Genomic DNA, 16,147 nt, shown 5'->3' with positions numbered 1-16,147 from the left:
TGGCTCTGTGTGTGTCTGTCCTACTCCACCCACCTGTAATCTCTGCAGGTACTGGTTCTGTAGGACATGGCTCTGTGTGCGTCTGTCCTACTCCACCCACCTGTAATCTCTGCAGGTACTGTTGGTGTAGGACGTGGCTCTGTGTGTGTCTGTCCTACTCCACCCACCTGTAATCTCTGCAGGTACTGGTTCTGTAGGACGTGGCTCTGTGTGTGTCTGTCCTACTCCACCCACCTGTAATCTCTGCAGGTACTGGTTCTGTAGGACGTGGCTCTGTGTGTGTCTGTCCTACTCCACCCACCTGTAATCTCTGCAGGTACTGGTTCTGTAGGACGTGGCTCTGTGTGTGTCTGTCCTACTCCACCCACCTGTAATCTCTGCAGGTACTGGTTCTGTAGGACGTGGCTCTGTGTGTGTCTGTCCTACTCCACCCACCTGTAATCTCTGCAGGTACTGGTTCTGTAGGACGTGGCTCTGTGTGTGTCTGTCCTACTCCACCCACCTGTAATCTCTGCAGCTACTGGTTCTGTAGGACGTGGCTCTGTGTGTGTCTGTCCTACTCCACCCACCTGTAATCTCTGTAGGACGTGGCTCTGTCCTAATCCACCCACCTGTAATCTCTGCAGGTACTGGTTCTGTAGGACGTGGCTCTGCACCGGGGCTGGTTCTCCTTGGTTCCGAGACGTGTCCGGGAGAGAGATGAAACTCTTAAACGACTTAAGAGTGGCGAACACCGTCGTGTCATCCTCAATGTCCATGGTGGTCAACTGTTTACAAGGTTGCTGTAGCTTCTATGAGAGAGCGAGAGACAGAGACAGAGAGAGAGAGAGAGAGAGAGACAGAGAGAGAGAGACAGAGAGAGAGAGACAGAGAGAGAGAGAGAGACAGAGAGAGAGACAGAGAGAGAGACAGAGACAGAGACCAACATTTACAGGAGCTACGATGTCCATGGTGAAGTGTTTATTTTCAAGCTTGCTGCACTAGAACATAGAGGGTAACTAGCTGGAAACATTTTCAGTCGCTTCATTTTCCTATGTGACATAGGAGGCTATGCCCATGGTCAACGAGCCTTTTGGGGCCCCTATCTCTGCTGGGCAAGAAGATGCATGTTAACTAGCTCCAGAGTGGCGCAGCAGTCCAAGGCACTGCATCTCAGTGCTACAGGCATCACTATAGACCCTGGTTCAATTCCAGGCTGTATCACAACCCGGCCGTGACTGGGAGTCCCATAGTGCAGCGCACAATTGGCCCAGCGTCGTCCGGGTTAGGGTTTAGTTAAATAAAGGTTAAAGAAATAAAAATCTACCCTATAAGCAAGTCCATTCGCATGCACAACTCGTACTGCTGATCCGACGCATGCGCCTGGAGCAAAGCTAGTCTGGGGTTAAATAAAAAGTGTCCGAAAGTCGCGACATGATGTTTGAAATGAGCATACAAAGAAAAGTTGGTCAGTACTTTAGCAAAGTCACTAACATTGCACAATTGGAAAGATGAAGGGTCAATGAAGGGATGAAGGGTCAAGCCGCATGTAACGCCATGGACCAGAGTTACTAACGTGAACTAGTAACCAACTAGCCATGCTAACCTGCTACCAGGGTTGCCTAATAACTACGGATTACTCGGTCATTTTAAAAATGGACGATTCACACGTCGTAGTTGACAGTAGTGTTGATGAACAGAAATAATGTGATCACAACAACTTGCCTAAGATAGATAACGTTGGTTACCTAGACGTTTCGAATCCCCTAGTTAGCTAGCTAGCAAGCTCAATCGACAAATTGTCGACACATGTTGATCGGATAGACGTCGGCAAATAATCCGACTATTAAATAATATGGACACGTTATAGAATTTATTATACAGCTTGATCAGGTCTTACCTTGGAACTTGACGTTTAAAAAGTTAACTAGTTAGGTAGTTATAGATACTAACAACAGCTAGCTAGCATAACTTCGAACTCCCTCCTTTCCTAGAACAAGATCTGTGCTGTTATCGCGAGAATACCTTGCTGTGTTCTAAAGATAGTCAAGGCTGCGCTTGATGCGCATATTGAGCAATTCACTAAATACTTCCGAGTAAGATCATCTTAAATCTTTATACCATTTGGTTTGGAAGTAATGGTGATGTTTATGTAAACTAATCCGTGAAGCGGCTTGAATACCTTCCACTGAAACTTCTTCTATAGTATTCTTATCTTCTTTGGAATTAGGTTGGCGGATCTTGTAGTGATGGACATTCCGGCTCTTTTCAGTGAGCTGTCTCTGTTGGCTTCTAAACGGCTCTTTAAAAAAAAAAGTTTTGTATTTTTTCAAGTCAAACAGTTTGCGAAAGTTTGACTATGATTGGTGTTTAAACAATTCAAATTAAATTATTAAATGAAATCATACTCTACCTTAACCACAATGTATTTAAAAATGCATTGGTTTGTTATGAAAAAGGATGCTATTAAACATTTGCATTTAAAGTATATATTTTTAATGTAAATAAACAAAGTGCAAATAAATTATATTCCATTCTGTGGAACTTTCTGTCCATTGATGAACATAGGGTGTCCATCAACTCTGTCACGTGTCCTGTGGTTACATTTGCTTCTCTCTGGCGGCTGGCTGTGATTCGCTGCAGACCTTTACACAGGAGTATCATTATTGAGGCTGTCACATAGCTGAAAAGAGAGAACAGTAACTTATTAGTTCAGGTTCATGTTTTGTCTACTGATACTACATTCTCATCTACATATATAATACTGGATTAAATAATGATCTAGTAATAACTGCTTACTGTACCTCTCTCCACTGATCTCCACAGTGACCTGCTCAAAGGGTTCCAGGACTCTGCACACCTCCTCCACCACCTCCCATTCCTCTTGGGTCAGAGCATCAACAGGTGCATTGACAATGGCCAGGGTAGAGACGATGGCATTCTTTGACTCAAGAAACCGCTTCAAGATATAAAATGTTGAATTCCACCTTGTAGTGCAGTCTTGTTTAGGCCTCAGGCATCCCCCATCTGGCGTTGTGTAGACTTTAGTTTTTCAGCACCTACTGTTCTCCTGTGGAAGTATTCCACAGCTGCTTTCACTTTGTCCACAGTGGGCTTCATCGCCTTCAGAGCATCTCTTACAATCAGGTTGATTGAGTGGGGAAGATATGGATGATGGGTCCATTTTAAAATGTTCATGGCTTTGGTTATGTTAACTGCATTGTCGCTAACACAACAGACCACTTTTCCATCTACTTGCCATTCTCTGGCCACTCTCAACAGGCCAATCTCAAAAGGCCACTCTCAACAGGACACTCTCAACAGGCCACTCTCAACAGGCCACTCTCAACAGGACACTCTCAACAGGCAACTCTCAACAGGCCACTCTCAACAGGCCACTCTCAACAGGACACTCTCAACAGGACACTCTCAACAGGCCACTCAACAGGCAACTCTCAACAGGCAACTCTCAACAGGCCACTCTCAACAGGCCACTCTCAACAGGCCACTCTCAACAGTTATTGGTGTCCTTTAGTAGTGGTTTCTTTTCAGCAATTGAGATGTGTCTGTTTTTATTTGATGTATTTTATTTAGCCTTTATTTAACTAGGCAAGTCAGTTCAGAACAAATTATTATTTACAATGACGGCCTACTCCGGCCAACACTGGACCAATTGTGCCCTATGGGACTCCCAATCACGGCCAGATGTGATACAGCCTGGATTCAAACCAAATCAAATCAAATTTTATTTGTCACATACACATGGTTAGCAGATGTTAATGCGAGTGTAGCGAAATGCTTGTGCTTCTAGTTCTGACAATGCAGTAATATTCAACGAGTAATCTAACCGAACAATTTCACAACAATTACCTTATACACACAAGTGTAAAGGAATGAATAAAAATATGTACATAAAAATATATGAATGAGTGATGGCAAGATGCAGTAGATGGTATAGAGTACAGTATATACATATGAGATGAGTAATGTAGGGTATGTAAACAGTATATGAAGTGGTATTGTTTAAAGTGGCTAGTGCTACATTTTTACATACATGTTTACATTATTAAAGTGGCTGGAGTTGAGTCAGTATGTTGGCAGCAGCCACTCAATGTTAGTGGTGGCTGTTTAACAGTCTGATGGCCTTGAGATAGAAGCTGATTTTCAGTCTCTCGGTCCCCGCTTTGATGCACCTGTACTGACCTCGCCTTCTGGATTATAGCGGGGTGAACAGGCAGTGGCTCGGGTGGTTGTTGTCCTTGATGATCTTTTTGGCCTTCCTGTGACATCGGGTGGTGTAGGTGTCCTGGAGGGCAGGTAGTTTGCCCCCGGTGATGCGTTGTGCAGACCTCACTACCCTCTGGAGAGCCTTACAGTTATTGGCGGAGCAGTTGTCGTACCAGCCGGTGATACAGCCCGACAGGATGCTCTCGATTGTACATCTGTAAAAGTTTGTGAGTGTTTTTGGTGACAAGCTGAATTTCTTCAGCCTCCTGAGGTTGAAGAGGCGCTGCTGCGCCTTCTTCACCACGCTGTCTGTGTGGTTGGACCATTTCAGTTTGTCCGTGATGTGTACGCCGAGGAACTTAAAACTTTCTACCCTCTCCACTACTGTCCCGTCGATGTGGATAGGGCGGTGCTCCGTCTGCTGTTTCCTGAAGTCCACGATCATCTCCTTTGTTTTGTTTGACGTTGAGTGTGAGGTTATTTTCCTGACACCACACTCCGAGGGCCCTCACATCCTCCCTGTAGGCTGTCTAATCGTTGTTGGTAATCAAGCCTACCACTGTCGTGTCGTCTGCAAACTTGATGATTGAGTTGGAGGCATGCATGGCCACACAGTCATGGGTAAACAGGGAGTACAGGAGAGGGCTGAGAACGCACCCTTGTGGGGCCCCAGTGTTGAGGATCAGCGGGGTGGAGATGTTGTTACCTACCCTCACCACCTGGGGGCAGCCCGTCAGGAAGTCCAAGACCCAGTTGCACAGGGCGGGGTCGAGACCCAGGGTCTCGAGCTTGATGGCGAGTTTGGAGGGTACTATGGTGTTAAATGCTGAGCTGTAGTCGATGAACAGCATTCTCACATAGGTATTCCTCTTGTCCAGATGGGTTAGGGCAGTGTGCAGTGTGATTGCGTCGTCTGTGGACCTATTGGGGCGGTAAGCAAATTGGAGGAATGACTGTAATGATGCCTCTTGCACTGAGATGCAGTGCCTTAGACCGCTGCGCCACTCGGGAGCCCAGTGTTACCTGAACTCTGTGAAGCATTTATTTGGGTTGCAATTTCTGAGGCTGGTAAATCTAATGAACTTATCCTCTGCAGCAGAGGTAACTCTGGGTCTTCCTTTCCTGTGGAGGTCCTCATGAGAACCAGTTTCATCATAGCGCTTGATGGTTTTAGCGACTGCACTTGAAGAAACTTTCAAAGTTCTTAAAATTTTCCTTATTGTCTTAAAGTAATGATGGTCTGTCGTTTCTCTTTGCTTATTTGAGCTGTTCTTGCCATAATATGGACTTAGTCTTTTACCAAATAGGGCTATCTTCTGTATACCACCCCTACCTTGACACAACACAACTGAAACGCAAGAAATTCCACAAATTAACTTTTAACAAGGCACACCTGTTAATTGAAATGCATTCCAGGTGACTACCTCATGAAGCTGGTTGAGAGAATGTCAAGAGTGTGTAAAGCTGTCATCAAGGCAAAGGGTGGCTACTTTGAAGAATCTCAAATATAAAATATATTTTGATTTGTTTAACACTTTTTTGGTTACTACATGTGTTATTTCATAGTGTTGATGTCCTCACTATTATTCTACAATGGAGAAAATAGTTAAAATAAATAAAAACCCATAGATGACACAATATCTATTGCACTCCACACTGCCTTTTCCCACCTGGACAAAAGGAACACCTATGTGAGAATGCTGTTCATTGACTACAGCTCAGCGTTCAACACCATAGTTCAGTCCCAGGGTCCTTAGCTCAGTGATGAGCTTGGAGGGTACATCTCCCTCTACAACTGGATCCTGGACTTCCTGACAGGCCGCCCCCAGGTGGTGAGGGAACAACACATACTGACCCTCAACACCGGGGCCCCTCACCGGTGCAAGCTTAGTCCCTCCTATACTACCTTCACCCACAACGGCCTCGCACGACTCCAACACCATCTTGTTTCGTGATGAAACGACAGTGGAAGGCCTGATCACAGATGACGATGAGACACCTATTAGGTAGGAGGTCAGAGACCTGGCAGTATGGTGCCAGGACAACAACTTCTCCCTCAACATCAGCAAGACAAAAGAGTTGATCGTGGACAACACAGGAAACAGAGGGCCAAGCACATCCGCCATCACTTCAACGGGGCTGTAGTGGGATTCAAATTCCTCTGTGTTCACATCACCAAGGATATATCATGGTCCACACACACTAACACAGTCCTGAAGAGGGCACGACAACACCTTTTCCCCCTCAGCAGGCTGAAAAGACTTGGCCTGGGTCCCCAGATCCTCCAAAAGTTCTACAGCTGCACCGCTGAGAGCATCTTGACTGGCTGCATCACCGCCTGGTATGGAAACTGCTCGGCATCCGACCGCAAGGTGCTACAGAGGGTGGTGCGTACGGCCTAGTACATCACGGGGGCCAAGCTTCCTGCCATCCAGGACCTATATGTCTATAGGTTCGAGTCCAGGCTGTATCACAACCAGCCGTGATTGGGAGTCCCAATTGGCGCAGTGTCATCCGGGTTCCGGTTCGGCCGGAGTAGGCCGTCATTGTAAGTAAGAATTTGTTCTTAGCTGACTTGCCTAGTTAAATAAAGGTTAAATAAAATATAAAAACAAATAGGAAATGCTTAGAAATAACCAGGCTAAAGCAATGAATGTACAGGCTGAATGAATGGAGATTGTGATGGCAAAATGCTGTACTGATGTGAATGGCTACAGAATCCCAGTCACACACAGGGAACGGAGATTAGAGGTCCTAACATGTGACTTATTAGGATCCCCCAGTAGCCGACGGCAACGGTGACAGCTAGTCTTACTGGGACCCGACACGTAACGAAAAATACATTACAGACAAAATACTTCACAGTTTACATACATTTAAAAACATGAATATGTAGTATGTGTATCTATCAGTTCCACATACATGTCAGTACACAACAAGTAGGTCACATGGGGGAGGGGCGTTGTGCTGTGGGGGAGGGGCGCTGTGCTGTGAGCTACTGCTTTATTGGTTGTTTCCAAACCAGGTCTGAGGTTCACTGAAGCCGTATTAGATAGAAGGGAGGTCCATGCACTCATGGCTCTGTGTAATACTGTACATTTTCTGGAATATGTTCTGGACCTGGGGACTGTGAAAAGATCCCTGGTGGCATGTCTGGTGGGGTAAGTGTGTGTGTCAGAGCTGTGTATACGGTGACTATGGAAACTATTTGGAATTTCCAACACATTCTTATAAAAACAAGAAGTGACGCAGTCAGTCTTTCCTCCACTCTCAGCCAAGAGAGACTGTGTGCCCTCTGATTACAATGAAGAACAAGATGTGCCCCTCTGTTCTGGGCCAGCTGCAGCTTAACTAGGTCTTTCTTTGCAGGACCTAAACATATGACTGGACAATAATCAAGATAAAACTAGAGCCTGCAGGACTTGCCTTGTGGAGTCAAAAAATATCTTTATTACAGACAGACCTCTGCCCAACTTTATAACCATTGCATCTATATGTTTTGACCATGACAGTTTACAATCTAAGGTAACACCAAGTAATTTAGTCTTCTCAACTTCTTCAACAGCCACCCACCATTCATTACCAGATTCAGCTGAGGTCTAGAACTCAGAACTGCAGCACACAATCCACTTCAACCAGTTACTGTTGATACTTCAGATTGAAACAAGGCAGGAATTATAATATAGATATATAAATATAGATAGGTAATAAGATAAGTATCATAGCCTACACGCTCACAGTCCTGGTCACCATGGGAACACAATGAGTGGTATTCATACAGTCAGTTTATAGTCCTGGTCACCGTGAGAACACAATGAGTGGTATTCACACATTCAGTTTATAGTCCTGGTCACCGTGTGAACACAATGAGTGGTATTCACACATTCAGTTTATAGTCCTGGTCACCGTGGGAACACAAGGAGTGGTATTCACACATTCAGTTTATAGTCCTGGTCACCATGGGAACACAGTAAATGGTATTCACACATTCAGTTTATAGTCCTGGTCACCGTGGGAACACAATGAGTGGTATTCACACAGTCAGTTTATAGTCCTGGTCACCGTGGGAACACAATGAGTGGTATTCACACATTCAGTTTATAGTCCTGGTCACCGTGTGAACACAATGAGTGGTATTCACACATTCAGATTATAGTCCTGGTCACCGTGTGAACACAATGAGTGGTATTCACACAGTCAGTTTATAGTCCTGGTCACCGTGTGAACACAATGAGTGGTATTCACACATTCAGTTTATAGTCCTGGTCACCGTGTGAACACAATGAGTGATATTCACACATTCAGTTTATAGTCCTGGTCACCGTGGGAACCAAATGAGTGGTATTCACACATTCAGTTTATAGTTCTGGTCACCGTGGGAACACAATAAGTGGTATTCACACATTCAGTTTATAGTCCTGGTCACCGTGGGAACACAATAAGTGGTATTCACACATTCAGTTTATAGTCCTGGTCACCGTGGGAACACAATGAGTGGTATTCACACATTCAGTTTATAGTCCTGGTCACCGTGGGAACCAAATGAGTGATATTCACACATTCAGTTTATAGTCCTGGTCACCGTGGGAACCAAATGAGTGGTATTCACACATTCAGTTTATAGTCCTGGACAGGATGAGGTGAAGCCTTCCGTCAGGAGAGCTGTGATTGGCTCAGGTGAGGGAATAGCACTCATCGCCTGCATTGATCTTTGACTCATGGCAGGGCACGAGTTAATCAACTGTCCACGTAAATGGAGGGTACTTTGTACTCTCATAACATCTGCCACCACGTGTGTGAAGACTATGATCGCACAGATACCAAACAGTACACGTTTCCGTGGACACCTGAGGGTAATACCTGTTCACTGTCAGAAAAACATAAATCACACACATTCTAAAATGGTATCTTATTACACACAAACACTTTTAACCATGTCATTTTCAGTCTGTTTACGCGGTTTGCTTGAGGAAATATGAGATTTTGAGGCACTTTTGCATGCAGTTCCCTGGCTGTGTTGTAGTCATCGTCACTCTTCGTCAGAACTCTGCTGTGTCCATGTCTCCGGCAGGACGTCTGTGGACCACTGGGTTAAACTTGCCGCCTTTGAGCTGATGGGAGGAGCTTTGTGATGGGAGGAGCTTTGATGTAGACTAGAGGTGTGAGATGAACAAAAGAGAAGGACTCCTCTTGTTGGGAGAATGCTGGGAGCGGCCCCTCCCCCACTGCTGGGAGCGGCCCCTCCCCCTCTTTGTTCTCTGGCCGGTGAAGAGCTCCTTGTGTTTTCTCATTGTGATTGACGCTTGGCGTGGACGTGCTCATTCAACACACCTCTACACCTGCTAGCGTCAGCCCTACCAGCCTGCTAGCGTTAGCCCCTACCAGCCTGCTAGCGTTAGCCCCTACCAGCCTGCTAGCGTTACGCACTGAATGAGTCAGCCAGTTGCTATCAAGACCCAGCTTACAGCTACATTAAAGTAGACCAAAGTTCTGATGATACATAACGCCATCTAATAGGGCTGGGCGATACGGCCCAAATATATAATATACCGGTGGGACGGGATTTTAGGTTTTTGAATAATACAAATTCTTTCTCCATTCTTATTGTTTTATAATTAAACTTTCACAAAATATAATTTCCTGCATTTCCATCATATTTCTTCATTTCCTGATCCACTAATTTGAGATCATTTCCACACTGCCACGCGGGGCTGCAAGATATTGCCCCCCCCCCAAAATCTAGGCCTTATTTTTAAAAACAAAATGTTGCAATTGTGATTTGACTTCTAATTTAGATGAAAACACTTGGGTGAACTGTTGGAATCATGGAAGTAGAATGTTTATTTTAATTCTATCATCAGAATATAAATAAGTGGCCATTTTGAATAGAGTGTTGGTTGGCATGACAACAAATGGAAATGCAGGGAGGAGCTACTTCATGTAGTTAACATATTCATGCTTCTCCTGATCTTATTGGTTTAGAAGATACTATTTCACAAACAACATGCTGATTTAGGCCTCCACCATCACTGGTATCAGGCTGTATTAACTAGCTACCGTTGCTCTGACTCAGTACATCTATTATCTAGCTAGCGACTAACACGATATAGAACAACTCGCTAAGAAAAGACAAACTGGCTGTTTGCAGATGTAAGAAACAAAAGGAAGGGTACATTCCAGAAGGCTAGTGTATTGATATTGTTGCGTGTGCTGCACTGACCATGCAGACTGAACGCACGTGTCTGGAAACAACATATGAGCTCCTTGAGCGACAGGGGGCGGGGCTAGGTCTGTGTGGAATGCGGCATAGAGAGAGAGCAGAGAGAGATGACAAAATGGACGTTACACACGGCGTATCACATTTAACAAACCAAACGTTCAAATACCGGTATATGTAATAAAAAATATATATATATAAATAAAAATAAAAAACTTTATTTAACTAGGCAAGTCCGTTCACAACAAATTCTTACTTACAATGACGGCCGATATAGAAGGTAAAGTAAAAACCCAAACCGGTCCGTGCATCAATATCGGTATATAGTAAAATACGGTACACCGCACAGCCCTTCCATCTAACCAATTATCAGAAAATGTTAGCTATATGCAGTTATCCTAGCCAGTAAGCGAGTCAGCCAGCTAACGTTAGCTATTTAGCCAAATAACGTTAGCTATTTAGTCAGCTAACGTTAGCTATTTAGCCAAATAACGTTAGCTATTTAGCCAAATAACGTTAGCTATTTAGCCAAATAACGTTAGCTATTTAGCCAAATAACGTTAGCTATTTAGCCAAATAACGTTAGCTATTTAGCCAAATAACGTTAGCTATTTAGCCAAATAACGTTAGCTATTAGCCTAGCCAAAGCACAGTTATGGTCGGCATGCGAGAGCCCAACTACTGGAGACCAGTTAGAACACAACATAACGACTTCCCACTAGATAACACAGTCACAAAGTCCTTGAAGAGCATGAGATATGGGTAACATTAGCTAGCTACCGAGTTAGAATAGGAACAGAGTACATCCTGCCTTGTTTCCTTTTTTTGGGCTGACGGTGGGACATGCCTCGTAGGTGCTCTGAGCACTGCTCACACTCAGCGATGACGGCTGATTTGAGGCCCAATACATTCAACATGTTGAATTATTGTGACGTCGTAAGAGCCTGTAGAGTGGAGAAACCTACCGCGGCAGCCCCCACAGCCTGTAGAGTGGAGAAACCTATCGCGGCAGCCCCCACGGCCTGTAGAGTGGAGAAACCTATCGCGGCAGCCCCCACAGCCTGTAGAGTGGAGAAACCTATCGCGGCAGCCACCACAGCCTGTAGAGTGGAGAAAGCGAGAGCCATCAACCGGGAATCAGGTACGTATTAACACTTTACGGGGCTGCCGGGCTAGGTTTTACTCTGGATTTACTCCGACTTGGAAAAAATGGGCCGGGATCTGATCGGGAGCCTGTAGATCGGGATCCTGTAGATCGGGCTAAAAACGTGTCCACGTTTAGCTGGTGTTTCTTTAAGTATGCTGTCTGCCTGAAGACCTTCCCACACTGAGAGAGGTGGTACAGGGCTTCGCTCCTGTGTGAGTTAACTGGTGTGCCCTCAGATGTGATGACTGACGGAAACTCTTCCCACATTGAGGGCAGTGGTAAGGCTTCTCTCCTGTGTGAGTTCGACAATGTTTTTTCAGGTATCTTGCCAGACTAAAGCTCTTCCCACATTGAGGGCAGTGGTAATTCTTCTCTCCTGTGTGAGTTAACTGGTGGGCCGTCACATTTGATGAATGACTGAAACTCTTTCCACATTGAAGGCAGTGGTAAGGCTTCTCTACTGTGTGAGTTAACTGGTGTGCCCTCAGGCTTCCTGTTTGACTGAAGCTCTTGTCACACTGGGAGCAGTGATAAGGCATCTTTCTTGTGTGAGTAAGCTGGTGTCTGTTTAAGGTCTGTAAAAGAGGAAAACTCATCCCACAAACAGAGCAGTGGTACGGCTTCTCTCCCGAGTGAGTTCTATGGTGTGTCTTCAGGTGTCCTGCCTGACTGAAGGTCTTCCCACACTGAGAGCAGTGGTATGGCTTCTCTCCTGTGTGAATTAGCTGGTGTGCCTTTAGAGCTCCTGCCCGACCAAAGCTCTTCCCACACTGAAAGCAGTGGTACGGCTTCTCTCCTGTATGTATTCTCTTGTGTTCGTTTAGCTGTCCTTCCATACGGAAGCTCTTCCCACATTGGAAGCAGTGGAAAGGCTTCTCTCCTGTATGTATTCTCTGATGCCTCTTCAAATTGAACGAACAACTGAAAGTCTTCCTACACTGGGAGCAGTGGTACGACTTCTTTCCTGTGTGAGTAAGCTGGTGCGTCTTCAAGCTGCTTGGTGTCTGAAATCTCTTCCCACATTGACCACACGGGTACGTTTTCTTTCTCTTGAGGGTCTTTTTATGTGGTATGAGGTGAGTTGGACAAATTAAACTGCCTTTGCAATCTGAACAGCTGTGGGGCCTACAAGTGTGTCTTCTCAACTCCTCTGGATCATAGAAACTAGTGAAGCAGTCCATGCAGTGGTGATGTTTCTGTCTTGAGTTCCTCCGTCTGTGTTGTTTATGGTTTCCTGATGCTGTGGAACTGGGCTCACTGTCTGAACCTGGGTTGGAGCTCTCTCCTGTGAGAATAAGGACAGATAAAGGGTTAGAATCAGGAAGAGAACATTGGAGAGTTTTTTTGTTTAAGAATGATTCAGATCACTTTATTTGTCCAATTAGAACACAAGGTCCAATGGAATTGTGACTTCCTGTTTAAAACCAACAAACACACAGGTTGACGCAGAGGGCTGCCGCACGTGGACCTGTTGTTGTGGGGGGTTAGGGGCACAACAGCAGGCGATGGCACTAGCCCAAGCGTACAGCTCTTTATTCATGGTTTCATTAATTAACAGTTGATTAACAGCAGATGTTATTATTTACTGGGCACCGCTCGGGCGATGAAAACAACGACTATCTAATCAGAGCCATCTACCATCCACAGATATACAATCCGACTTGGGGAAAGAGTTGCCAAACAGTCAGAGACACAGGTTGGTAAACTGTGGGTTAGTGGAATACTGCTACACAGAGTATATCATCTCTGTCTATCAGCTGGACTAGCTTTAACAATAGTATATCATCTCTGTCTATCAGCTGGACTAGCTTTAACAATAGTATATCATCTCTGTCTAAAAGCTGGACTAGCTTTAACAATAGGATATCATCTCTGTTTAAAAGCTGGACAAACTTCAACAATAGTATATCATCTCTGTCTAAAAGCTGGACTAACTTTAACAATAGTATATCATCTGTCTAAAAGCTGGCTAACTTTAACAATAGTATATCATCTCTGTTTAAAAGTTGGGCTAACTTCAACAATAGTATATCATCTCTGTCTAAAAGCTGGGCTAACTTTAACAATAGTATATCATCTCTGTTTAAAAGCTGGCCTAACTTTAACAATAGTATATCATCTCTGTTTAAAAGCTGGGCTAACTTCAACAATAGTTGTGGGAAGTGAGCGGTCAATAATATAAATAATAATTGTAGAATCCCCTGAGGCCACCACGTCACCAACCTCTCTCTGTACTCCACACCTGAACTTACCTGGGTCAGTGATACTATCTACATCTTCCTCCTCTTCGTCTAGATCTGGAGCAGACACGTCCCTGTTCTCCTCCTCCTCTTTGACAGCTCTCTCCTCCTCCTCCACCCCCTCCTCTTTGACAGCTCTCTCCTCCTCCGCCTCCTCCTCTTTGACAGCTCTCTCCTCCACCAAGCCCTCCTCCTCTTTGACAGCTCTCTCCTCCTCCGCCTCCTCCTCTTTAACAGCTCTCTCCTCCTCCTCCTCCACCCCCTCCTCTTTGACAGCTCTCTCCTCCTCCGCCTCCTCCTCTTTGACAGCTCTCTCCTCTACTTCCTCCTCTTTGACAGCTCTCTCCTGCACTTCCTCAATGACAGCTCTCTCCTCCACCTCCTCTTTGACTGCCATCTCTTCCTCTAGGACTTCTGTCTCCTCTTTGACAATCACATTGAGTTCCAGTGTTTGACTGCAGTCCTCCAGCTTCACTGAGACCATCTCTGGACCCTGCTGTGAGCTTCTCTGGGCTGGAACACCACATCCAGAACCCAGGGACTCTGTGGACTTGGGTTCAGACATGGAAGTCTAGAGATGGATTCAAAAGAGGCACAAAAAAATGAGTTTCACAAACAGGATGAGTTTCACTAGAACAGCTTTGCTAATAAAGTGATGGATACACCATGTATAAAACATATTCCATCTACTAGGATTCTGATCAGAACATGTAGCTAGCGAGCCAACATTGCTGTGGCAACGATCGCTAACGTTAGCCATTTGAGCTAATTGTGTTAACGTCAGCTTACTGATACATTGTACCGTCACCTTTCTCAATAGGGTGGGATGATATCTAGCTGGATCGCTAGATACAATTACAAGCAAGAAGTATGCTAGTTAAAAGCAAAGCCGAACCAAAATTACATTTGATATCACGCTGGCTGAATGATGAAGTAAATGATTACTACAATTGAAGTTAGCTAATAAACACTGCGGTCAAGTGATCCAACACTCGCAAAACTCAGTAAAGCCATCCGCTCTTCAGTTTCCTCATGAATTTGGCAATGGGCCTTAAATTAAACACCGAAACCCCCACCCCCGACCTGTGACCCTACGGTGGCAAGACATCCATTCTAAGTGATCTGATTGAACAGTACGAAACAACTCAACTTCAACCCCAAAAATGTTCCTGCATTTCCATCAATTTCTGCACTCATGAGATCACTGCCATGTACGGGTTCACAATATGGGCAAAACAAACAGGCCGGGGCCTCCCGAGTGGCGCAGTGGTCTAAGGCACCGCATCACACTGCTAGCTGTGCCACTAGAGATTCTGGGTTAGGGGAGGGTTTGTGACCGGGAGACCCATGGGGCGGTGCACAATTGGCCCAGAGTCGTCCGGGTTAGGGGAGGATTTGGCCGGCAGGGATGTCCTTGTCCCATCGCATACCAGCAACTCCTGTGGCGGGCCGGGCGCAGTGTACGCTGATACGGTGGCCAGGTGTACGGTGTTTCCTCTGACACATTGGTGCGGCTGGCTTCCGGGTTAAGTGGGCATTGTGTCAAGAAGTAGTGCAGTTTGGTTGTGTTTCGGAGGACACACGGATCTCGACATTCACCTCTCCCAAGTCCGTACAGGAGTTGCAGCGATGAGACAAGACTGTAACTACCAATTGGATTCAATAAAATTGTAGAGAAAAAGGGGGGTTAAAAAAAAAACACTAGGCCTCATTTTTAACCAAATGTTGCAATTGCGATTTGACTTCTAATTTAGATCAGAACACTTGTGTGAACTGTTGGAATCATGGAAATAGAATGTTTATTATAATTCTAGACAGAATATAAATAAATCGTGGGCACTTTGAATACAGTGTTGGTTGACATGACAACGAAAGAAAATGCCAAGGAGGAGTTATTGTGACAGGTTAGTAACCATGTAGTAACCTACACCTATGGATGTTACATTGAACAGGGTGAATGGAATATGAATGACAGTAACCTAAACCTATGGATGTTACATTGAACAGGGTGAATGGAATATGAATGACAGTAACCTAAACCTATGGATGTTACATTGAACAGGGTGAATGGAATATGTGGTCCCGTGTGGCTCAGTTGGTAGAGCATGGCGCTTGCAACGCCAGGGTTGTGGGTTCATTCCCCACGGGGGGACCAGGATGAATATGTATGAACTTTCCAATTTGTAAGTCGCTCTGGATAAGAGCGTCTGCTAAATGACTTAAATGTAAATGTAAATGAATGACAGTAACCTAAACCTATGGATGTTACATTGAACTGGGTGAATGGAATATGAATGACAGTAACCTAAACCTATAGATGTTACATTGAACTTGGTG

At 45.0% G+C, this 16,147-nt stretch overlaps 1 protein-coding gene across 1 annotated transcript; it reads right to left on the bottom strand.

Annotated features, from left to right (window-relative positions):
• Positions 1 to 9,245: 9,245 nt before the first annotated feature.
• On the bottom strand, positions 9,246 to 13,928 carry LOC129846581 (gastrula zinc finger protein XlCGF7.1-like). The gene is made up of 4 exons (XM_055914526.1): positions 13,823 to 13,928; positions 12,176 to 12,855; positions 11,389 to 11,523; positions 9,246 to 9,359 (listed from the first exon to the last, which is right to left on the bottom strand). The coding sequence occupies exons 2-4, from the start codon at positions 12,749 to 12,751 to the stop codon at positions 9,246 to 9,248; spliced, it is 825 nt and encodes a 274-aa protein (XP_055770501.1). The 5' UTR covers positions 12,752 to 12,855; positions 13,823 to 13,928.
• Between the last annotated feature and the right edge of the window lie 2,219 nt (positions 13,929 to 16,147).

This window comes from Salvelinus fontinalis, unplaced genomic scaffold (assembly GCF_029448725.1).
Source record: "Salvelinus fontinalis isolate EN_2023a unplaced genomic scaffold, ASM2944872v1 scaffold_0591, whole genome shotgun sequence".
Lineage (NCBI taxonomy): Eukaryota > Metazoa > Chordata > Actinopteri > Salmoniformes > Salmonidae > Salvelinus > Salvelinus fontinalis.
The sequence above is the reverse complement of the archived record's forward strand: the minus strand, read 5'-3'. Positions and strand labels throughout refer to the sequence as shown.